We start from the raw sequence: 25,056 nt of genomic DNA on the forward strand, positions 1-25,056 counted from the left end.
ATATCATACTCTTTTCTTCCCTATATGGGAGAATTAAACTATAGGATATTAGATCAGCTAAACCAGACGGTCATTGATTTAGACGTCCCACTGCGTGAACCGACCTGGACCTTCTGCATTTTAAAAGCAGGATTCAGTCTCAAGTCAGAATGTGAGGATTAAAGAGGCCCAACATGCAGACGATGCTAGTGCAACAACCAACTGCAAGTTGATGTCCAACCACTCAATCACCGGTGAACAGCGTATGAATGTAGAAGCATCAATGAGTCTTTATAGCACATGTGAAGCTAAAGGCCCCGGGGCCAAATGTGGCCCGCCACATCATTTTATGTGGCCAACGAGAGCGTAATTGGTTAGAGAGTCTAAAAATAAATAAGACAAAAGCATGCTTTGACCTGAAACTACATTTCCCACAATGCAGTAATTAAGTCCATTTAACGTTGACAAAAAGTTTTGAACAAAGTTATCGTCCTAATTTGTGTTTGATGTTTGTTTGTTTTTTTATTCTTGAATAAGTAATAAATTTAGAGTTATTTAACATTAAGGAGTAGTTCCAATTATTTTTCACTACACTGAGTTGCATTTACTTACATTTATTAGTTAAATCTGGCCCTTGGAGGACAGCCATGGTGCCGATGTGGCCCTCGGCGAAAATAGTTTTGACACCCCTGCTTTACAGGGACTGGATCCACACCTGCATGTTGTTTTTCCATGGCGTTTCATCTGATGTTTTCAGATGACATTTATTCTGTTTCCAGTACATTTGTTTTAAATTCAAGTTTTTATTAAAATGGATTTTTCTCATGTTAACTTTTCAGTCGCTTCAAATATAGCTTTTGCAGAGTAATGGTGACTGAGAGTAAATCTTTTTTTTTAATGCTTTAAGTCTCCAGTCTATTTGTCAAATTTGATTAAACACATTTTCCACAGCATGAACGCACACAAGAAATGCTCTCGTTAGAAATCTTTATTCAGTCACATCGATATGGAATGACACAGCATCTTCACTTTGTCTAAAAGGACTCACATGAAATGTTAAAACTTGGTCATCAAAGCTGCTCCATATGTACAAATAATTAAAGTTAAATACCTTTTGAAAAGTAAAATAATCATTAGAAATACAAAAACTGTATAAACTATTTCCCCTATGTATTCCCATGTTCTTGAATGTACAAGTTGAGGTTTGTCACTAGTGTTGATCAGTTCTGAGTTCTCGCCCTCCCTCCCCAGCCGTCGTCTCACGTCTTGATGAGGCCCTCCAAAAAGTCTTTTTCCACCATCTCCTCAATGTTCTGTCGAGCTTGACTCCAGAAGACCTTCTGGCTCTCCAGCTTGTGGCCCTCCTTGTGTCCAGGGAAGAGGGCGTCTGCAGGGTTGCGGGTGTAGGCGGGACCCGTGCGGCTGCTGACCTTGCTGTTGAAGACTTGGCTGAGCAGGTTGAAGAAGGGCAGCAGTTGCTCCATGCTGCGGATCACGTAGAGGGTCAGCATCAGGTGACCTGGCTCCCAGGACAGGGTTCGGGTGGAGCAATCCTCTTCTGGGTTTTTCTACCAAAGGAGAAGCCGGGGAAAAGAATACTTGAGTTTGAAATGCAGCGTGGATGAAAATATCTACAAATGTTTACTGAGCAACTTCGCTCCACGGGGTGGACATTCGTCCTCCTCCTCTATTCACCTGACGTGAACAGTGGAGGACATACCTTAGCTCGTTTCCTCAGCAGCTTAGCCAGTCGGACCACATATGGTTTAAACTCTCGCTGGTGAGTTCCCTGACGTCTCACCTCCAAACCTGAGTCATCTGAAGCCTCTGGGATGAAGGCCCAGCGGTACCTGTCGTGAGACAGGACTGACTCAGACACAAGTCTCTTCCTACAGCATTTAACAAACTGTAGGGACTTGAAAGGAGAAAGTCTAATATCTTATTCATGCCCCATTAAGTGTATTTCATCTACAGAACCTGGAACTAATAAGCACAGAAACAGAGAGTTTCCACTGGTAACCGTTCCCTAACCAACCCAATCACATCCACACATTATCATGAGGCAGGCTGGTCTGTACTGACATCTGGAACTGAGGTAGGCTCTCAGGAGGAAGGGCCAAGGCCAGGTCCAGGAGCTTGCAGGCTGAGAGATAGAGGTTGAGCCAGCGCTGGCTGTTGTAGGAGGTGGAGAAGCCATTCCCACCAGAATAGGTGGTCTCCAATCCCGCCACAGAGGGTCCAGATGTCCTACAGGGGGGGACAGACTGGATCAGTTAGTCACCTGTGATCATTTCCTGCTCCAAACAAGTTTGTAAGATGTCCTACCTTGATATGTCCTCATCTGCCGTGAGCTCCTGCTCCATCAGAAGAAACACCTGAACCTGACAGACAGTGTGGGGCGTAACGTGTGTGAAAAGACTGGAATGAATGAAGGCACAGCGAGTGTCGGTGAGGAGGAGTGTATCCAGTGAGGTCTGCTTCTCACCAGTTCTGTGATCATGGTGGGCCACAGAGAAGTGAGGTGTTGAGGCGACATACGCAGCAGCAGCACTCTGAAGAACAGGAACACCTGAGCGTGGAGGATGGGCACCTGAGGCAGACGCAGGCTCTCCACCAGACGCTCTGCACACACAACACAACTGTTCAGTGTCTGCTCAGGATCACCACCCGCCCCACCGTGACGACGGCTTTCAGGATACAGATAACAGAATTCAAAGGTTCACTGTCTTCTTTCGGGATCACGGAGGACGTGTATTAACTTCATGGGAAACTTTAGGATGTTTTCTGCCTGATGAGACGACTTTCAAACAAATTGCTAAAACTGATTCAGAGGCGACAGGCACGTCATTTTAGGTGGGAGGGTTTAATGCATCAGCAGAAAATTGAAGTGATCATCTAATTTGGTCGTGTCGCTATTTGGAGATATATTATATCATCCCTGCTTCTCATTTCTTTTTGTTTGGATTGAGATTTATCTTTATTCTCTAAATATTTAGAATGGCAGCACACCTCAGATAAAAGCATCAAACATGCTACAAAAATTTGAGAATAATTTTGGTTTTTTTTAAATTAGAGCAGGTGCAAATTTTAAATCGTACACATCGCTGAGAGGGAAAATATTGTGAAGTTTTCCTCCCACATGGTGCAGCCCTACCTTGTATGTCTGGCAGGTACTTCTGGTACTGGTCCACTTCGCTGCTGTAGATGGTGAACGCCAGGCGTTTGAGCAGCATGGCCCTCTGCTCCAGCTCGGCGTCTCTGTTGGTGAACAGACTCAGAGAGCTGCTCTGGGCGACCGCCACCCGGGCTGAAGGAAACACGGTCGTTACTCTCTGCAAGCAGTTTATAGCCTCTTTGTCCAGGGTCTAAGATACAGGGTGCTGTGTACTCTAGAGGCAGACACAGCTACCTGAATATAATAGATATATTCATGTTTAAAGCTGCATGGACTGCTGACTGGGATAGAAGTATCAAATATTTAGCAGGAATGCAGCTCTAACTCTGCCTGAGAGGAGACAGTGAAAAGGGTAAAACTATCAGACCCTCAAAGCTTACTCAGAAGGTCCCTGAAGGTGGTCTTGTCATGAGTCATCAAGTGGTCAATGATGGCCCTCCAGCTAGAAAAATAAAAAAAAGTTATAGATAAATATTAAAGAGAACTAACAAGCAAAAGAGTAGATCTTTTACATCAGTAGCATGAAACATAAAGTTACGTTTGATTTGAACTTTAGGTTAACTGTCTTCACACTTTCAGATGAAATCTGTCCCTGAGTTGTTTAACCAATGAGCAGACTGCTAGAACATCAACACATCTGGTGTTCATGTATTATTTTTCTCTCACTGGGGCTACTTTTCAGCACGGCTGTGAAGACATTCAACCACACACGGTCAGGCTTCCTCTCCTACTCACTGGCTGACACAGGAAGAGTCCATCTGGAAGAAGGTGTGGTCCATGAAGAGGTCGAAAGCCTCCTTCTTCCAGGCGCGGCGGGTGTACTGGTAGCCGCTGAGGCTGCTCAGGAGCTGGATGCAGGCCCGGTAGCTGGGGGCGTTGTGAGCACTGCCGTAGAAACACGAAACGTGAATAAAACCACACTTTGTGCATAGACTACTTAATAATAATTCATATTTCATTATTGAATGTTTTATAGCTTAAAGAGTACCATCAGTAATGTCAAAAGCAATTCACCTTTGATATGCTAATTCAGAAATTAGTTGAAAGTCTTGACAAAAACAGAAACAGAAAGCAGGAAACGGCATATCCCCACCTGTGGTTGCGGAGGTAGGGCACTACATAGTGCATGATATTAACCAGCAGTGGGATCACCCTCTCTTTCTCGTCGCTGTAGAACACCATGTCCAACAAATGAGCCAGCACCTGACAAACAAAGTCCACACTGATTCAACCACGTCTCGTACCAAATGCTTTCTAAAAAAAAAGCCAACACCAGGAAAGAAAGGCTGTAAATCAGCTCTAAGGAGCTCAGTAGAACCACGTTAGTGTTGGGCTACTTCTGAGAACCAGGACAGAACACTTCTGCTAAACATGAGTGGGAGCAGTTAGAGAAAAAGCCCAGACGAAGGCAGAGCCTGATAAACAAGCGTTCATGTGACACGCAGACAGAAGTGTTTTACCTCAGCCAACAGAGTGAGGGCGTGAACGCTGTACACTGATGGAGTGAAGCTGGAGGCCTCCATCACTGTGAGCATTAGATCTACAAAACACACATTAGTGAACATGAGCCGGAGCCACACTGATGCAGTCGTGCTGAAGCAGGTCGATCATCGGCGCTTTACATTCACATCTCACAAAGATTTAGTCATGCCAGTCAATTTTTGCTTTTAGTTTCTCACATTCAGATTCAGTTTTTACACTGGATTTAAGTGGATGACTTCTGACAATGACATTATAATACACCCCCGATATAAACATAAAACTATTCTTCTCTTGCCAAGATACAAAGCAGCTGATTCTCTGCTGTTCGACACGAACAACTACTTTAAATTCAGCTGATATGATCAAGTTTAAATTGATTCATCATGAGAGGAGCGACTCAGGTAACTCAGTGGATGTAGTGACGACAACATCGAGTCTTGGTGAGCTTAACGTTTTTCTGTCTACTGCAGTAATTTGTGATGACACACATACAGTCTTCAGCGTCAGTCAGCGTTAGTCGGTAACACACCTTCTACATCAGCTTCCAGGTTGGCTCCATCCACAGTGATCTGAGGAGAGGCCTTCACCTCCAGGTTTCTCCTCAGCCAGGTGGTCTGCTCCAGAGAGGAGCCAGCAATCGTCCCAATGGCCTCCACCACCTTATGGGTCACATCCTGAATACGAAGGCAATACGTTACCTCAGCTACAGCTTCTGTTCAATCAGATGACGTTACTGCAGTTCTGTTTGTTGTCTCCATAAATAACATAAATAACTTGACGTTGTGATGATGGTGATGAAATAAAAGTAATCTGATTCCTAAACATACTAGCAGCAATTAACTCAGCAGGAATTAAAAAAAAATATTTTAAAAGTACGGTTCAGATCCTTTGTGTCCTGGAAACCATAACAGTCACAGAGAAAGAATAACTACTAATCAAATGTCTGCTGTGAAATGGGTCCACTCAGAGCTGAAGTGGGTCCAGTGATCACCTGTAGCTCCCGTTGATCCTTCTTGCTCTCTAGGTTGGGATTCTTCAAAATGAACTCGTTCAGAACTCTAGAGAAAAGACAAAAGATAGCATGTTGAATAAGAGTATGAGGAAGGGGAAGCAGGCGTATCTTCTGCAGGCTGATTCATTTAGATCCACACTGTGGTTACTCAGTGTGATCACTGACTCACCCACAAACATCCACAAACCATCAGGCTTGAAGTACAACTGCACAAGAAATGTTAAACATATGGGGATGCCCGTTTGAGGAGAAGGTACAGAAACCAACCCGAGAATGAGAAACTGTCCGGGGGCAGGCAAGCTCAACGGCACCGAGTCCTTCAGCAGCGCCAAGAGAGACGGCCAGCTGTCGACCAAACTGGACACAGAGATCCTACGACAAAATCAAGACATGACGAAAAAATGAAGCAAACTGATGCTATTCTTCACCTTAAATACCAACATATTTATGCATTGCCGTTGTGAAGCAGTGAACTCACCGCTGGACATAGGCGTAGAAGAACTGCAGCATGCAGACTTCCAGTGAGAGGTGCTTCTGTAGGAAACAGGGACAAATAATCCTCAATATGTTCAGTAAATATTTATTAACATTATTGTCTACAGAAGTCTTATATTTCTGTAGCAACTAAAATCCAGATTCTGAGGGGGATAAATGATAGCTAAGCAACAAACTGATGACCTTGTCCTTTGCGATGGCAGGAGGCTGCTTCAGGACCTCCTTGACCGTCTGCATGATGGTCTCAGTGCGCATGGCGCTCACGGAACGAACCAGCTCAACCAGCAGCAGCTGCTCGTCACTGGCTGAAGGAATCACCTGAAAGAAACAAGACAGCGACAAAGAAGGTTGCTCAAACATAGGCACACTGGATCGGACTCTTTGCATAGCTTTCACATTAGCAGGAACCATCTGATTGATTTATTGATCATGACAGTTTCCCAGATCTGAATTGGAATGATCAGATTCGACGTGACTTAAGCTGTTTACTATGTGATGAAAAAACAGATCTGTATCAGATATCCAGTCAGTTTTGGGTAACTTAGGCCTGCATTAAGACTAGTCTTAAACATCATTGCTGAAACATCACCCCACAGAATCAAATCAAATCAACTTTATTTATAAAACATCACACCACAGAACAAATGTAGAGAATTTGAAAATCTATTTTTCAGCCTGATCTGTTCTTGCTATTTTAACATGCGGTGTAAACAGAAATAAGCACACACAAAATGCTGCATTTTCATTTCTTTTTCTGTTCCACACTCACCTTATTTCTGACTGGAGTCTTGACAGGTTTCCTCTCGTTCCAAACGTATGCAATCGCTGCCATGAAATGAGCACCATGATTCATGGAGATGGGCCCCACCAGTTCGAGGATTTGCTGCCGGAGGTTCTGTAAAACCAATTAAAAAGGAATTGTTACAATTCTAGTTTACACTTAACTTTTTCCTGTATGATATGCCTTTATATTCAGCAGTTTGTGCAGAATGTGGAATATTCTGACTGAAAATAGACTGGAGGTCAGTACAGAAGTAAATTAAATGTGGTTTTAGGCTGTCATGATTACAAATTAACACTGTAATACTCTGGAGGATAAAAATCACTATTATTTCATTTAAAGTTTTGTTCATCACTGAAATAAACCTGTTTAGTGTCAGTAACACTGAGACCAGTGCTCCAGGTACTATGTCTGTACTGTATGCACGTATTTTTCTGTATTTTTAGTGAACCTTTGTGGAGCCCAGGTTGATGTTAGACGTGGTGGCAGCAGAGGCAGCAGCTGGTTTGTCTGAGCTGTCAGCCTGATGGAGGACGCTCCACAGCAAGGTGACAGAAGACATGATCGTGTGGAGGATGGATAGGATGCCTGAACGGGCTTCAGCAAGGTGCTTCTGGTCGACACTCACTTGTAACTGAAAGGTAGAACATGTAATTATTTAATTAGCCAATACCTCCTCACCATCATCATCATCATCAAAAAAAAAAAAAAAAAAGAATTTCAATGGATGGTTGTATTTAGAGCTGCTACAGATTAAGTTTTTGCAGATGGTGTTAATATTCACACACACTGAAGAGCCACTCTCCTCTGGGGTCCGCTGGCCTCACCTGGTGGTACTGAGATGTGGGGTCCAACAGGCAGTAATGGATGATAGCTGTGATGCCCTCCAGCACAGTCAGAATCAGGTCCGGAGGGATGCAGAGAGCCGTCCACTGGGGTCTACCACACACAAAATTATGCAGTTTAATCCATTTTAATTTCATAAAAATGCATCACAATTGACAAATGAAATGTATGGATAAGGGAAAAAGCTTTTAAATCTTGTGGTTGAGTGCCATCTAGTGGCCAAACTGATATAATACACCTTGATGTGAAATAATTCGTAATGTTTTCTCTAATGCATTACTTTGATCCATGTCGATGCTAGTACCTGGTGTCAGTTATCCCGGTCTCATAGCGATACTGCTGAAGCAGATTGTCCAGATTTCTGCACAGCTGCAGCGTGACCGAGGCTACCACCCTCCTCAACACCTTTCCCATGTATGGCAGCGTGGCTGTAATCAGTCCGATCCACTGGGGATGCATCTTACAGGCGTGGTGCTGATGCAGCGCCCTGATCACGGCGCACAGGAACATACCCTGTGCTGTGATGGGCTGTCCATGGAGGTATTGCAGCGACGTCATTGGCTGCTGTGGGTTAATATGCTCCACTTCTCCACTCAGGAGCTCAAACCCAGCCACAGCATTGTTTCCTGTCCCTCCAGCAGCTACGCCTCCTCCCACAGGCCCTCCTTCTCCTCCTTCATCAGCCGGCACCAGGACTCGATGCTCCAGCACAACTAAGCTCTGCAACAACCTGAGCAGCTGCGACTGGACGGCGCTGCAGCTGTCGATCTGGTCCTCTGACAGGTTGATAACACTGTCCTCTGACAGACCCTCTTCCACTGTGGCCACGTTGACCCCTGACAGCCGCTGATCGTGCCACTTTTGGGCACTGAGTATGAAGGAGAGCAAACAATGGAGAACCACCTTCTGAACTTTGCACTTTGACAGAACATCACTGATGAAACTGGCAAAGCCCTTGGCTGAGCCACCTGTGACTTTAGCCAACTCACTGAACAGGAGAGTCAAGACCTCCACACTGGTCAGCTGCATCGCCCGGTTCCCTGCCAAGTCCTGAGGGCCTACTGCCACATGGGCTGAGTAATAACTTCTAAGGAAGTAAAGACAGAGGGAAATGATAATCTCCAGGTACATGGCACTGCGGAATGAGTGCGAATGTGAGTCCTGGGGGATCGGGCAATAGAAATCTTTGCCCATGACGGAGACCCTGTGACGGGCTAGGAGGTTCTGCAGCAACGACAGCTGTGGCGTATAGGTATTGTTGATGCTGGTGGTGGAGATAGCACTTACAAACCCTGAGGGTGTAGCTCTTAGCATGGCTGCTATGGCTGACAGAGCATGCAAGGACCGTGAGGAGTCATACAGCTGGAGGTAGAGCAGGACATGCTGGTAGAGAGGATGGATATTAAAACGAGGTGGGGAACAGAATGATCTGCTTTCCGTGACGCCGACATCTCCAATGGTCCCACCAGAGCCTCCACCAGGAGAGCCAACATCACTCTCGATCTCGGACACTTCCCCTTCCCCACAGCTGTACCAATTCTCCAGATCCAGGCTGTCCCCAAAGAAAATACTAGGTGGTAGTAGTTTTTCGGTCTGACTTGCCAACTTTCTCTGCCTCTCCTCCTCTTTCCTCCTGGACTTCTTAATCTTGGGTTTGGTTCCTGGAGATTTGTCCGCCAGTTTTTCCATGATCTTCCCTTTAAGGCTGAGCTGGGTGCTGCTATGGCTACGTTTACGAGCCTGAGAGTCATCCACCTGCAGGGTGTGGTCTGGGTTTGCTGGGTCAGAGCCATCGGGCAGGGTGACAATGGAAGGTGATGAGCTATGACGAATGATGCCCTCTCTGTGCTGCTCGCCTGAAGATACATCCGCCGGCGTAACAGAGAGGAACTCCAGAGTTCCCTCAGCCAGCATCTCAGGCAGAGTTTGGTGGTTGGAGATGAGAGGAGGGCCAGAATCAAGACGGAGTCCAGTGGAGGTGTCTGAAGATGTGCTATCTGAATCCGTTTGAGGCCAGTTTTCAGCTGGAGGTGAGACTTGGTGAGATCTATCTTCTATTATACACAATACCCTGTCTATCATCTCCTTTAGAACAGAAGACACAACCTCCTCCATACTCTCGTCTGACATGTCATCTGAAGAACAAGGTTGACGATCTGAGCCGGTCACATCCTCTTGGTCTTCCAAGCTGCCGTTTTCCACAGGAGAGGAATGAGAGCCGCTGGACTCAGAGCTCTGGGGGTCACCCTGAGGGTCGGCGGGCTGGTATTCACCAGCTAGCTGCAGGTTCTCGCTGCTCAGGCTCAGTAAGGACAGACTGTCACTCAGCGGGTTGACAGTAAGACAGAAAGGCTCCATGTCACAAATGGCCAGATCTCTGAGGTCCTCGTGTGCAGCCTTATCACCATGGATCTGACTGAAGTCTGTGGAAACAAAGGAACAGATAAAAGTTTAAAAAAAAAAAAAATTGTCGGGGAGTCAGTGTGGAAACACAATTCCACACCTCATAACTACCAGTAAAACTAAAATTTGAAAAGCAGAATTAAAAAGTGGCCTCTTCTTACTGTCCACAAAGCCAGAGTCCCTGTTGTAAATGGGTTCTGATATGTCGTTTCCAGGAAGATCAGGGAAGACCTGGGTCCAGTGGCGCTGGGCCTGTACCTTCTGAATGGACACTCTGTGGGTCTTGGGGTGGAGCAGGAGTAGGAGGAGAGGCTCTAAAACACGAGCAATGTCATGTCTCTGAAGGACCTGATTGAGCCAAGCCCGGCCGACAGCACTAGTGCAAGGATCCCAATAACTCAGACTGTCCAGCATGATGAAAAGAGATCTGAAGAACAGAGCGAATCAATTCAAGGTACAGTTTGAGTCACAGGAAAGCCACTTGTTGCAGCTATAAAAGCATTTAAAGGGTTCACATTATGAAAAATGCATTTTCCCGGTCTCTACATATACTATGTATATAGTGGTCCCCCCCCCCCCCCAACCCTACCAACTCCTAGAATGAGGGAAAAAAGCGGGTCCTATATCGACTGCTTAGCTCACAAACTGGTGAAACGTTCCTCAAACACGCCAATCCCCATCAGCTCCTGTCGTGACGTAACGGAGTGATTTGCATAGCCCCGCCCCATCTCCTGCAAGAATATTCCCCTCTCCCCGGATAAGGCGGCATTCTTCCGTGAGGTGAAGTTTGACGTGTCCAGCAGTATGTTAGCAGCGTGTAATACGGGACCTTTAAAGAATGAGGCTTTGAAGCCAGCTCACCTGTCAAATGTACGATTGAAAGGAGAGGACTTAGTGATGTTCAGGTCTCGTGTTAAATGCCAGAGTACAGAGAACTTCACATGCGCCTCAAGCCGAATCCTCTAAAAAACAAAGGATATTATCAACAACTCAGTTTGTCTGTGAGTGCTGCCTGCAATGCTAAGTGCTGCACTGACCTTGTCTTTGTGCATGAGCTGCTGGCTCATGACATCCTCACAGATGCTGGAAGAAGGCACCAGGTTGTGCAGCTGGTAGAAGAGTTCGACGCTGCGTTGATGATGCTGAGGTGTCCCATCACTTAATTGGTCCCACAGGATTAGAGCGACACTCTGGGGGTACAATCAAGACCACCAATGTAATAAAGTTCAACAATATTCCAAGCAATAAATGGGATTTCTCTACCTTGAAGAAGTCAGTCCTGTCAGCTATGTATTTAAGGATTCCCTGAGTGAGCGGTGGCCTGATGATGACCGCTACTCGACCCTGACTGGGACTCATGGGCTGGACAGACTCAGACCTGGCACCAGATGCCACGCTCTCTGCGGCTACCATCGCTACAGACTGGGTGAGTCCCACAAGGTCCATTAGCAGTGAGATGGCCACGCCCTGCAGACTGAAGTCCTTAGCCAGGCAGCAGGCATCCATCAGAGTCTGAAGCCAAGCTGGCAGGTGGACCTGCTCACTGTCTGTAATGATACAGGGTATTGTCACATGTCTGTTTGTAATAAGACCTTCATTTGAATGCAATAATTCATGCACTAATCAACCAAACAAATCCCAGCACTCAGTAACTAGGTACAGCTAAAACAGAAGCTTCCTAATTTGTCACAGACTATATTTGTCACCTACCAAACTGCTCCTGCTGTGTGGGTGAGGACTTCAGGTTACCCTCTGCGATGTAGACCGGGAAACTGGAGCATTCAAGGAAGAGCTGACAGGCGGCAGTGAACGCAGCAACACACTCCTTCTGGACCAGCCCTGACTCTGGGTATGGTGCATTATGGTTGCCGTTTCTTGACACCAGGGATCCCGACTGGATGACCTCGCCTTTTTCACTCTCAACTTCGCTCACCTGTCCAGGGGTGATGTACAAGTTGATGAGTCTGGAGAGGAACTGCTGGAAGTGCTCCAGGCAGCACTGCATGACGGGTTTGTCCAGAGCCTTGGTCTGAGTTTGGCCTGAGGAGGAGCGACGGCCTGGTTTGACCGCTGGGTGGGGATGAAGACTACGGTCTGTCTCCTCAGCCTCATCCCCCTGGTACTGGATAAAGTCTGTGAAACCACTTTCAGAGGTGCGATTGGTGGGAAGACTTTCAACATCCTCAAACACTTCCACTCTACCAGAATTCTCTGGAGTTGAAGACAAAACCTGCAAGACGGAGAAGGAAATTTATGATAGAAATACTAAAAAAAGACAGATGGCATTTCAGAAATAAAGGCAAACTGAAAATATGAAATGTCAAGTAAATCCCAAGTGTGCATTACAACAGAGCAATTATTATTAGATATTTATCTTTTGTATAATTTTTGGAACAGTTATTTTCACACTTCTTCTTGGTCTAGAGCCAACGGTTGGGAAAACATGTCTTCCTGCTCAGCGTGATTTAATATCTCCTTTCCGAGAAATTTTTGCTCATCCTTATACTGTAAACCAGCTGACCTCCAGTGAGGTCACATTTAGAGCTTTTCTCTGACTGGTAGGGGACGCATAGTGAGGAAGACGTCCTTCATTTGGTTTAATCAGGCTGAATGAGTGAAAACGCGTCTGGTTGGATGACAATAGTGTCAATACACAATTAGACAATTCCAGAGTGGGCATTAACCAGTTAATCTGCGTACTCTGTTCGATGGAAGGGCTTTTGTCATTCACTATTTTGCGCCCCCTCATCTCCCCCAGAAACTGTGATTTCATCACATCTTCTGAAGTCTGAATTCCTTTTAATGCGTACAACTTAAGATGTGGTTACAACTGAGTCCCTTAATTAAATTCTCCCATGATATTATGACTTAATTTATAAGTGAACATACACGTCATCACAAAGGTGTTAAATTTAGAGAAGAGAGACAAGTACCCTGGTATAAACAATACTATAGACCCTGGAACCGTAAATAAGATCGGCAGGGAAATGCTGTATTTTCTTCTTCTTCTTCTGATGGCGGTCATTGTTAAGCCGGGCCTCGACCGATCCGGTATGGAAGTCGTAGGTGTGATTCGCATCTTTGATTTGGCAAAAGTTTTACGCCGGATGCCCTTCCTGACGCAACCCTCTGTATTTATCCGGGCATGGGACCGGCACAATAAGACACTGGCTGCTCTCTTGTGGCTACATTAGGGAAATGCTGTACAAGTCTCTGTATTTTACAGTATTTATATATATTCTATACAGATATATCTGTTCTTAAATGTCTCTGATGGGACATGATCAGTGCAAGCATTGTGGCAGGCATGTTTTATAGATTCACAGGATGCTCCATTCAGCTTCATCTTGGGTTTGATAAAGTACTTTAATTTATCTGGAATTTAATTCTGTCAAAAAAAGAAGCATTGCTATTTTATCAAATTATAATTTAGTGGAAAAATATTTTATTCATTATACACACACAGCTGTGAGAGCACCCCCCACACACACACACATATAGATGTGAGGTTTTAAACTGAGGATTTGTGTTGCTGGAGGCTGAGCTGTGAACCTGGCTAACAGCCTGTAGCAGACAGACTGAAGCGCTGAAAGAGTAACAATCAGCCGGTGGGAGCCGGGAGGCTTCCTGGGATGCATTTGGATCGAGGCAGCAAACACTCTGAGCCTGGACTCAGATGGCATAATAGATAGTAACTTCTCTACATGCCCCTCAGGGTAGGAGGTGGGGATGTGATAATATTTGGAGGATGTGGGTGGAATATTTTCCACTCAGATGGATATGGCTTACCCAGGACGCATTAAAGGCTACACTCCCTTTCCTCTTCCTGAGAGACGAGAGGCGAACTGGACTCAGCTGTTGGTAAACCATCTTGTCTTTGTACTCTCTTCTGCACCTCATGAGTCTTTCTCAGTCTAACTAGCTGCTGTCCATCTCTGGGCAATGGAATGATTGAAATTTTAGTCATGCCTCACTGGGTTCTAAAACACTTAAAAAACCAGGCTGCTGGAGAGGATAGGGAATCACTTGCTCTGAAAAGTCTTCAAATGCCTCGCGTCAAGGGAGCATGGACACCAGGGCCAATCGTGGAATATGAGGCAGGCAGGAGTTATTTAGCAAGTAAACCAGAAAAGGTCCTGTTCAGAGACCAGGGCACACCATCAGAGTCTGTCATAATGGAGTTTTACCCCAACCTGTAGGAGAAAGTGGGTCAAAATGGAATTTGCTCTGACTGGGGATGCAAACGGATCTATTCTTTAGTTAAAAGGACTTTGACAGGATCACACAGAACACAACCTTTAGCTAGCAACGCCTTTAAAGATCCAAGGTTGGTTTCAATCGTTTGAATAATTTCCATGTCGAACTGAGTGTTATAAATGACGATTCCAGTGTTTAGGTAACATGTTTCTGATGTGAAAGAGAATTTTTATTTTTGTGAAACACTGTTAAGGGTTTTGCTCACCTGTTTGTCTGCCTTATCGCCATTCTTCTCCCCTGCAGAGTTGGTGGGGTTACCAATACAGTTGGAGTGGCTCTGAGCCCGGGGGCCCGAGGGCAGGGTCAGTGGGGACACCAGTGGAGGCTGCACTTTGCTGAGGATCTTGGAGCAGAGACGAAGGCAGTAGGTGAGCTCCCTGAGGTCCAGGGCCTGCAGGTGAAAGGTCAGAGCCGCCACCATACGCAGCAGCAGCTGAGGAAGATGTTCAGTCTGGATCTCTATGTAGGTCTCCTGAACAAGCCATCAAAACCAGAAGTCAGTCAGAAACCTGGAGAGAAGTCAGCTGATGTCGATCCTAGGTTTTAACTGAACTCTTCAAAATTATGTCCCTGCCTTATATTTGTCTTTTTAGTTTACGGCTGCAAATGGAAGATCTTAATTAATTATTTAACATATTAATATTACATTTACGTGTTTTCATGTATTTATTAAATGTATACCTTTGCATGCATACTGATTTCAACTAAGAATTTCCATATAAAATTCACTGGATGTGGAACATAAACTATGATTAAGAAAAACAATGTACAGAAATGTCTTCCGTGAGTTTAGATGAATTATAGTAAATCAATATTTAAATAATCTGAGGTAGTTAGATAATACAGTATACTGCCTTGTAATAAAACACCTCTCTGTACTGTTTTGTTTTCTATGATGGCTGTTTTGTATCTAAGTAAAAAGATTATTCATATCCCATTCAACTATTTAATGATAATCATTAATTACATATTTAGATCTACGGACAAAAGATCTAAGTAGAGACTCCTCTTTTGGCCAAAATTTATAGACTCTTGCATTTTAGATTTCTGCAGATCATCACATGAACATGTTTGGTGAGTGCTGTTACAGATTTTGACTCGAGGGGTAAAACACATTTTTATGAAAAAGAGCAAAAATGAAAAAATGAAGTAATAAATTCAGCCTTGCACCATAAAAAAATTATGTGTCATATATTTTTTACAAATATGTGAGCAAAGCAAATAATTGCATGCATGCTTAACGGGAAGCACAGACACACTGGGCAGAGATTTCATTTTCACAAGATCCACACCAAACATCCAGGGTGAGATGGCAGCACGTTCAAACACCGTTACAATCGCATTCCTTCCTCTGGATTATTTTTGACACTGAAATATGACAGCGATGCGAATATGACAGAAATGTGTCAGTCATTCATTCTGAAATGTCCACTCAAAGCTGGGCAGGACAGCCTGAAGGATGCATGGCAGGATATTGCAGAAATGTTATCATGGCCTCAGTGAAGCAGAGTGAGGTGAAAAAGCAGGAAAGAGCAGTACTTTACCTGGCAGATTACCCTCATGCTTCTAGTAGGCTTCAGGGAGAAAGAGCAGATAGTTTGACTGACTGGAGCAAGCAGAGCACAGGCTACACAACACAGAAACACACCCACGCTTTCCCATTCCCACTCACATGCACTCACAGAACAGAAGGTTCTCCTGCTCTTTCAAACACTCAACACAAACAGGGAATTTAAACAGGGAGGTAGAGGAATGGGGGACTTCCAAACTATTCAGATTGGAAACACTGTACAGGAAAACACACTTCTAAGAGGATGCAAACAATATTTTTTGCAGGGAAACTAATCAAAAGTATTTTTGAGCCTGTGGAGAGATAACACACATCCACACACAGAAAAACACACCCTTCTAAATGTTGGAGATTTGGACAACAGCTGTGAGCCAATTACAAATGTTCATTGTGGGGTCTTCAAATTAACCCACGGGATTTAAAAAGGAGGTGTGTGAATCAAGAACGAAAAGAAAAGGAAGGGTCAAGCAAGGGGCAGATGGGGACTTAAGAGTTCAGCAGTGGAGAATGAATGATGACTGACAGAAAAACTGTAGAGAGAACGAATTAAGACAGAGCAATGCTGAAAAGAATAACTGGAAGTGTGACAGAAAATAGAAATGCCATAAACAGATTGAAAAATCTCATAGCAGAATAATGTCATGGAGGAATATGAGCACAGAGAGGCGGGGAGAGGTTTTAAATGGAAAGTAGACATGGAACAAAAACAGAAAAAGACATGGAAAGAAGGACAAAGACTGAAGACAGAAAGGCCATTGATAAAAAGATCAAAAAAAGGCAGAAGGCAGGAAGACAAAAGAAAGACTGCGGTAAATTAGAACAATGGATGTAGAGAAAGACAGAAAAAACAAAAGAGAAAAAGAACTGAAATAAAAATTTTAAAAAAGCATCTCACCAAGGAAACAATATCCAGCAGAAAATCCACCAGCTGACAAAACTCCACCAATAAGAGCTCCGGGGGATCCGAGCTCCCAGCATGCTGTGGTGCATAAGCACTGCTGCGCACTGTCCTCCTCCAGGAGAGACACATTTGACATAATTTTCAGGAATAAAATTCTTTCTGTGTTCACGTCAATGATGCTTATCCACACGGGCGATCACTCGCCTCCCGGTACCGAATGAACATGATTAATCTGCAGCCAGCTAGGAATTCACTTTAAATGTTTCTGTGTAAAATCAGCTCCGTGTGTTTTAGACACAAGTTTAACATACAAACCTGCAGCACTCCTCAAACCAACGGGCAATGTAGTCCCACATGTAGTATGGCTCAAAAGAGTTGAACAGGAGGTTAGCTGTTTTTATCAGCTCAGCCGTCTTCTTGTTCTCTCGTAGTTTACTGAAAAAATAAAATTGGCATAAAGCTATTCATGTTTGTATTCAAACGGCAACAAAAAAACATTTATCTATAGGTGATAAATAACCTACTAAGATCATTTTTAATCAAATGTTTCTATCTAGAAATGCAACACTCAAACTTTGCTTATTTTTAAAAAAAAAAAGTTTGTTCACTTTGTTGCTTCTTCTTTCATGACGCTTAAAACTTTGCTGTTTTTACTTAGATGATGCAACACCCAAATCTTTCATGATGGTCTTGATTCCACACGTGGACCGGACTGACCTGCTGAGGTGTGTGTGGTCTTTGCTGAATGGACTCTGGCTCTGGAGGTCCAGCTCTGTCCGACACTGAGTGTGCAGAGTCCGGAACACCTCAATCAGGACGTCCTCTAGGATAGCTGGACCTAAAATGACATGTGCAGATGCCAGAGATGACAGTACACAGTTAGAAGGTTTGACACCATCAGTGTCCAGACGTTACACTAACCAAGAGGGTCTACATATTCATTATTGATATTATTACCAAGCTCCGGCTTGTCCAGGAGGCTGATGAGGATGCGAAATGGCTTCAGGTCATGCATGAGAATGCTTTCTTCCTCCCCTCCTCTGGCCTTGCCCTGGAGGATCCCCACCATTGCCTGAAAAACAAGACTTTGCTTTGTTCCTTTCTATTGGTTCCCTTCATTCCTGACAGGACCATTTTTCCCCCGGTTCAATCTCATATTTTAACCGCTTTCATTTTTTGTGTTTCATGCTTCGTCTGCCGCATAATGGGCTGAACCCGGGAACAGACAGTCTCTCTAGTATCGACTTACTCCCTATGGATGGAGCTCCTTTAACTATCTCAGAGCAGATGGCACAACAGCAAACAAAAAACAAAACAAAAACTAAACTAAAAAAAATAAAAAAAATAAATACAACAAGTAAAAAAACCCCGAAACCTTCACGTTTCTCTGTCAGCCCCCATGTTCAAAACCCTGGAGTACCAGATCTCGTCACATGCCAGGAAAGGAAAGGAAAGGTTTTGAATGTGGTGGGACAGATTACACACATATGACAGTGTCCAAGTCTTTGGGAGAACGAGAATCTGTCTTCAAAGGACAGGCAGCTGGGAATAGAAGAGAGAAATCCAGAGAGGATGTGGGAGGTGTACGAGAGAAGGATGAAAAGGTATGGGTACATTTTGTGCCAGAAAAATAATGGCCACATGCCAAAACTGAGGACAAACTCAAACTCAAAACAAGGCACACTTCACACCTCCACTTCACGCACAAACACTTTCAATCTCAGGCCAGTTCTTTCCCGTGGGATCTTATAATGTGTTTAATTTGTATATAAAAACAGAACCCCTTTCCATTGGTGACCTATTGGTAATCAGCAGGACCCTCACCTGGACCAGCATGTCTTTGGAGTAGGTGTTGAAGTAGTGGCTGGCGTGCTCTTCTGGGTTGCTCTGTCGAGTACTGCGGGGGCCTATTCTCACCCCGTTGTTATCAGAGCCTTCAAAATACAAAGACATGTGCTTATAATCACAGAGGTCCAGCTAAAGGAAAGAAGAAAAGCACTAATCCAGAAAGGAGCCAACAGAGATGCACAGAGATAAATTATCGGTTGCTATTTTCCTATTTCTAAATCATCATCAGTCAGATTTCCACTGAAAAATTGCATCAGTTTGAAGAACTGATGCGGTGTCCATCTTCAGCCGATCAGACACTTACCAGAATTTTCATCCGCAGAGAGTTGAAAACAAGAGAAAGTAAATACAATTACCACAGCAGGTCGAAAACTATATGCGCCACAAACATTAATTATTAAACAGCTAATGTGCTCAGTGCCAAAGCACTGCGTGACAGAAAAGTGTGTGAGGAAAGTATATTTAGATGAGGGTTACATGATTATTATCCAGCAAATACTAACACTTTTTACTATAAGAGCATTTAAAGGTTACAAGATAGTAAATGCGTGAAGCTCAACACTTTTGGTAATAGCAGAGTTACCCAACATTCTTCTGCTTCCTGAATAAAAATTGTTCCTATCTTCTTCTGTGGAAAAAAAAAATCACTCTAAATTCTGTAATAGGAGATCAGCAGGGGTCCTGGTGTGTGTGCGGGACAGAGGTGTCAGTGTGTGAATGTCGCACCCAGCAGCCAGGCATAGAGTCTACGATTCAGGGACATGTCTCTTCTCAGAACCACATGCAGCGCCGCGGACAGGATCCGGATCATGTCAGGACGAGTCGCCTGAACAGAACAGAAATCTGATTTAAACAAATAAAACGCACGTGTGCACACAAATACGTACACACTCCACAGGTCAGATATGATCCATGTCCCAGCTCTTATACATAGCACAAATCTTTAAAGAACCAGGCTTACAATAAATGAGCCTGATGGTTAGTTTGGTTTAATTCCAACTCTCAAACAACCCTTTTTATCATACTAATGTTAACGTCTGCTCTGCACCTGACCTCAACCCCACAGTCTTCCTTACCTGGCTCATGTGAAAGGGGAAGCAGAAGAGAATCAGGTCCAGAGTGCTCCTCTGCACCAACACACTCGAGTCCTGGACTGAGGTACTGACTGCCTCCACCTGGTGGGACAGAGACACAAGCATATATGAAATAAAAACTGAACTGATGCTAATCAGTGTAAATCCCTGAAACATCTGCTTTTCAGCGTCATTAATGACGGAGTCATCACTGAATCATCAGCTGCTGAAATTTATTTTCAGATTAGAACTACTTTGTCTTGAACTCACTGGCTCCCAGCGACGTCTGCAGACATCAGTTATGTTTTTCAGCTGTGAGAGCTGAGCGACAGTCTGACAGAGCTTCTAAATGAAAACCAGGCTTCTAATTATGGAATATAGCGTCATGACAACTGATCCTGTGATGGTGATACCACTAAATGTCTGGAGCGTCGGAGAAAGTTCACTGAAAGAGATCAGTTGCTACAAAGCGCTGGCAGCCAAAGAGTTAAGAGAGGGTAGTTTGCCTTGTGCTGATGCGTCACCTACCATGAGCTCGATGTCATTGCCCATGACATAAAGCTGGTCCTCCATGGAGAGCTTGCGATTGAGGTGCAGCAGAACAAAGGTCACCCCAGGGAGGCGCACAGCAGGGCTGGTCAGGATGCTGCCCCACAAGGCACTGTAGAAGGCCGACTGCTCCACCGCCGCCGCCACCTTCTCCAACAGAGTGTTGGTCCTGTGTGAAACACACACGGGACGCTGAGTGTTTAATCACGCTAAATAAGCTGCATTTTATCAGAACGAATGAGGTGAATCCGTGGAAACTGAAGGCCAAAGTACAATATTGTGATTTATGCTAGTAAGACTGGCTTTTTTCCAGCATTATATATAAAAACATTTAAATGTCCTCTATGTGGAAACAGAATTACCCAACAGGAAACGACAAGGGGTAGTAAAAATAACGTTATCTCCTGTTAGAGCCTGCAATGTGACACAACAGGATATAACGTTTAATGTCATAGGAGGGAAAGCACAGCCGTCAATAGCTCCATTAATCTGATATGGCAGTGAACACTGAGACAATCTGATCTAATGAAACCTCAGATAATCCAATCAGTCACACTGGTCCGACATGAAAAAGGCTCTGCGATGCAGGTCGCCTCTATTATGAGACCACAGTTCAGCCTCTAAACACAGCTCCCACCAGCATCAGAGTAAAGAAATGACTGCAAATATGAGATTTGACATATTAAATGTAAACATAGAAGAAAACAAGTCTGCAGGTAATTCCTGTAGTCCTGATAAACTAAAAAGCTCTCATCTCAGAGACAGAGGTCTAGATCTGTGCCTTGAGAAAACACTGAGTCATGTTATGACTATCTGGAATCAATTTCCTTCCACATCACAATATAAAATGCTTCCTCCTAATGGTTCCTTCTAAACATCCACATCTGCGCATTGGAGAGGTTTGTCTTTCCAATCACCTGTCATAATACTCAGAGCCCTCCTCCAGGCCTGGCAGTACCCCGGTGAGTAGCCCCTGTAGGCCTGGTTTTAGGGTCTTCCCCAGGTGCAAGTAGTAGGTCTCATAGAGCCCCAGGAGGACAGGCTTCACAGACATAGCGGCATTGGAGAGTAAAGGGAAAAGCCCGGAGCTGCAGGGATAGAAATAAAATAAATAAACAACAAATACAAATTTAAATAAGCGACTTGAATGTCTGATACAAAAACTTCACAACCTTTAACTGCTGCGGTATTACCTGTAAAGAAAGAGGTCTTTGGCAAGCCTCTTGGGGCCAATGATCTTGAAGATGATCTCGTAGGTCTCCAAGGCCTTGCGGTGGACCCCGCTGGGCAGGGCGGGGTGGAGGCACTGGGCGAGCCGCTTGCCTATCGTCAGCTTCTTTGGAACAACTTGGTACTTTGCATTGTTGTGCAAAACCTGAGTGAAAACATGAGGAATCATTGATGTGAAACAGGCCAAAAAAACAGTGACATATTTTATTTTTTGACTCCTCATCCAGAACAGTGTGTGTGTTAAACCGACGCATGTTTTATTACCTTGTTGAGTTTACCCAGTGCAGAGATGAGGTCTGCCCACTCACTGGAATACTCAAAGTTCTTGAGGGCTTTGTCCACTGCTGCCACATAGTTCCGGTATTTGGAGTCACCGAGCAGCTCCACTTCCTCTGCGTTCATTCTCCTGGGTGGTAATTACGCACTAATGTAAAACACCAGGCACACATTTGTTACATGACACCTGCAATGAAAGACAAAAAAAAGGAACAGAACAAGACATTTTAGTAGTAGTTGACCACAAACTGAACGTACGGTGATGTCATCCAACAGAGAGTTGGCTGTTCTTCTACAGGGAGGGGCTGGAGTCTGGACTCAGCCGACTGAGTCAGGAGAGTAAAGTCTAAACAGTTACTAGAATCAGGACAACTGAGCTGTTGAACAAAGAAAGGAAAAACCCTCCACGAATATGTTTCGTGTAGAAAAGAACAGGATCGACTGGCTTAATGATGCTGCTGTCACTTCCACAATGCAATCTTTAGGAAACATTTTTTTCTAAGTGAAAAGCTTTCCGCAGCTGCTAAGCAAGAGTGGAACGATTGATTGTAGTCCACATCACGAGGCACTCGGCATAACATGTGTTATTGTTAAACTGTGAAGCTGTAAAATCTACCCTAAACAGATCAGGATCAGGCCAGAAAAAAACACAATCTGTGAAACTAGACACATTTATATGCTTCGACTAGAACTTCTATCACAGGTGGAGCCATTAATAACAAAGTCAGGATCGGAAATCCGGGAAATATTTGGAGGAAATCGGGTCACCAAATAATCTCTCACATTGGTAACATTTGAAATGACATCTACAAACCCAACTGAATCTCCCATGAAGACACAAAACCAGTAAACTAGTAAGCCCTCCCCTCAAAAAAAAAGACCCCTTTCAGAATGAAGGCGGAACTCAGAATTTGCAAAACATTTTTAAGAAAACTTGGGGACCAGAGACTGACAGGAATCTTCCTGTAAAGAGAACAACAGGGCTGATTGTGCGTACGGACACAGAGGAAACATTATCAAAATCACAAGACCTCTAATCAGGAATGTTTTGTTCCACTGGTGCGTAAACAGCCCTACAATGAGCTGGTGTCTTGTCTGGGGTGTACCCTGTCTCACACCGGTAGCCAGCTGAGATAGGCTGCAGCAGACGACCCTCGAGGCAGATAAGATAATTGCAATTGTTTAGTAAGACAATAGATGGATGCTACACAGCACTGTAACAGCATAACAGAGAACATTTAATACCTGTGTTGTCTCATTTATATCATAGTTTTACTTTAACTAACAATTAAAGAGTGAAAGAGAAATAGTGATCATACTTTAGGGAAGTACTGCTGGAATCAACAGGAGGAGATACTGATAATCAATCATGAATGATCTTGTGTCTTTAAGTTGCTCTGACCTAATGCTGTAATATATTCATCAGAAAGAGATATTCAAGTAATAACATTTCATGTGCTCTAAAATTTAGAGTCTAAATGACTTAAAAGAGGGGGTTGAGGGTTCTAAAAATCGACTTTCTTCATGGGACACATTTTGATTTGTCACCAGAGAAAAGTTGGAACTTGTAACATTAATGTCCACCAAAAGGCAGCAGCTGTCATTAAGTAGTTTATTAATAATGAGTTAATTTATAATAGCTGCTGTTTATCCATTAAACGTGTTGTGGAGCAGAAAAAAACCAAAACAACCTGCATGCTTTTCAGAATAAACACAAACCGGACATTTGTATGTGTGTAAAAGGGGTCAGCTCTTGACAGGTGACAATTTATTTCACTAACCTTAACAGCCTTAAGTTAGTGAGATGGTCTGACTAAAAAAAGTGAAAATGTGAACATAATAAAGTAGTGTTGAGTGAAAATGTGAACTTAATAAAGTTGTGTTGAGTGAAAATGTGAACATAATTAAGTTGCGTTCCACAGGAAGTGAGCGCGTCGTTCTCACCGCCAGAGGAAACACGGCGGTAGGTGTTTGCTAACAGCTGCCTCTTTGCTAGCTCGCTCCGGCTGTAATGGTTAACATTCACACCACTTAACGTCAATATTTTCATCTGATATAAAAGCTTACCGTTTGAGGATTCAGGCCGACAACTGCCATTTAATCAAGAAGCTGCTTCGCGGACGACAAACGGCGGACATCAACAATATGCCTGGGAAGCTAGCTCTCGTTAGTCGCTGGGTATTTAAATGATGTAGAGGAGGGCCGCGGTCCAATGTCACCCGTTCACTGAAGTCGCAGACAACACGTCATCGTATTCTATTCCAATGTTTGTCTCGCAGCGTGTAATTAAACAGTGAAGAGAGGATCAGTAGCTCCCAGCGCTAAAGATACAAAGCGACTCGATTGACAGCTCCCACACTGCACTGCAGATCAGACCTGCGTCCAACCAGTGTCAAAGTGGTCCGGGCTTCCGCAATCCACACGGACGACTTCCGGTTACGAATTTCAAAATCATACTACGGTGAAACCTTGATCTGACCTATCCTGACTGTAATTGGTTGGCTTTTGTCATTTATAGCCAATCATCCTCCGCTATCGCTGAACCTAGGCCAAACTAAATAAATATTATCCAATCACATTCTGAATAGGGTGGGTCATTCCTTCATAATAGTAGGACTTGAAATGTTTGCTTCCGCCTCCTAATTGTGTAAAGTTTCCAATGTTTCACCAAAAGAAATTTGATGATTTGCCTTCAGACTAAAACTCAGGGACACGTCTTCATGATTTGACTTTTGCAATTAGATCCTCTTGCTCTAGAAGTTCGTCACAAGTTTAATCAAATAAATAAAAATGCAAATATCTTTTTGTTTTCATTTTATTTCATTTTGCAAAAATAATCATGTTTTACTTAGTAACTGGCAGCTTTATTTTAAAAGTCGATCTAAAAATTAGATATCTGATATTCATGATGGTGAAATCCATCCTAACAGCCATTTGCAGATACTGCACAATAAAACCCCAGTAGAACAAAAATATTACAACAGATTGAAAGGAAGTTATGTCCACTTTGATAGGGACATTTCATAAAAATAATAAAAATGCATTGTCTTTGGATAGCGGAAGTGCACTTTTAACTATTTTGGTCAAAATATTATATAGTAGCCTCAAAAAATAATGACACCCAGCAACAAATGGAGCATGAACTATGCTCATCTCTCCTGTATCTCAGGAAACCTAGA

The 25,056-nt window shown here is 43.8% G+C and overlaps 1 protein-coding gene across 4 annotated transcripts; it reads right to left on the minus strand.

Moving 5' to 3' along the window:
• Positions 1–956: 956 nt before the first annotated feature.
• On the minus strand, positions 957–24,288 carry dop1a (DOP1 leucine zipper like protein A). 4 transcript variants are annotated; one of them, XM_068322922.1, is made up of 37 exons: positions 23,945–24,278; positions 21,866–22,064; positions 21,565–21,746; positions 21,289–21,459; positions 20,351–20,540; positions 19,826–19,924; positions 19,476–19,575; positions 18,726–18,808; positions 17,859–17,973; positions 17,619–17,739; positions 17,217–17,336; positions 16,896–17,013; positions 14,636–14,902; positions 11,884–12,403; positions 11,437–11,720; positions 11,211–11,363; positions 11,035–11,135; positions 10,335–10,600; positions 8,075–10,193; positions 7,752–7,863; positions 7,376–7,558; positions 6,913–7,038; positions 6,327–6,461; positions 6,127–6,182; positions 5,916–6,020; positions 5,628–5,694; positions 5,166–5,310; positions 4,615–4,694; positions 4,248–4,357; positions 3,890–4,039; positions 3,535–3,596; positions 3,134–3,286; positions 2,465–2,601; positions 2,305–2,360; positions 2,062–2,226; positions 1,700–1,829; positions 957–1,547 (listed from the first exon to the last, which is right to left on the minus strand). In XM_068322922.1, exons 2-37 carry the CDS (start codon positions 22,001–22,003, stop codon positions 1,239–1,241), a joined length of 7,428 nt encoding a protein of 2,475 aa, XP_068179023.1. In that variant the 5' UTR covers positions 22,004–22,064; positions 23,945–24,278; the 3' UTR covers positions 957–1,238. The 4 variants fall into 4 exon arrangements, with proteins under 4 accessions (XP_068179023.1, XP_068179022.1, XP_068179025.1 ...); XM_068322921.1 differs by having other exon boundaries at positions 18,726–18,835; XM_068322923.1 differs by lacking the exons at positions 957–1,547; positions 1,700–1,829; positions 2,062–2,226; ... (3 more) ...; positions 3,535–3,596; positions 4,615–4,694 and having other exon boundaries at positions 3,901–4,039; positions 18,726–18,835; positions 23,945–24,288.
• Between the last annotated feature and the right edge of the window lie 768 nt (positions 24,289–25,056).

This window comes from Antennarius striatus, chromosome 9 (genome assembly GCF_040054535.1).
Source record: "Antennarius striatus isolate MH-2024 chromosome 9, ASM4005453v1, whole genome shotgun sequence".
Classification (NCBI taxonomy): Eukaryota; Metazoa; Chordata; class Actinopteri; order Lophiiformes; family Antennariidae; genus Antennarius; species Antennarius striatus.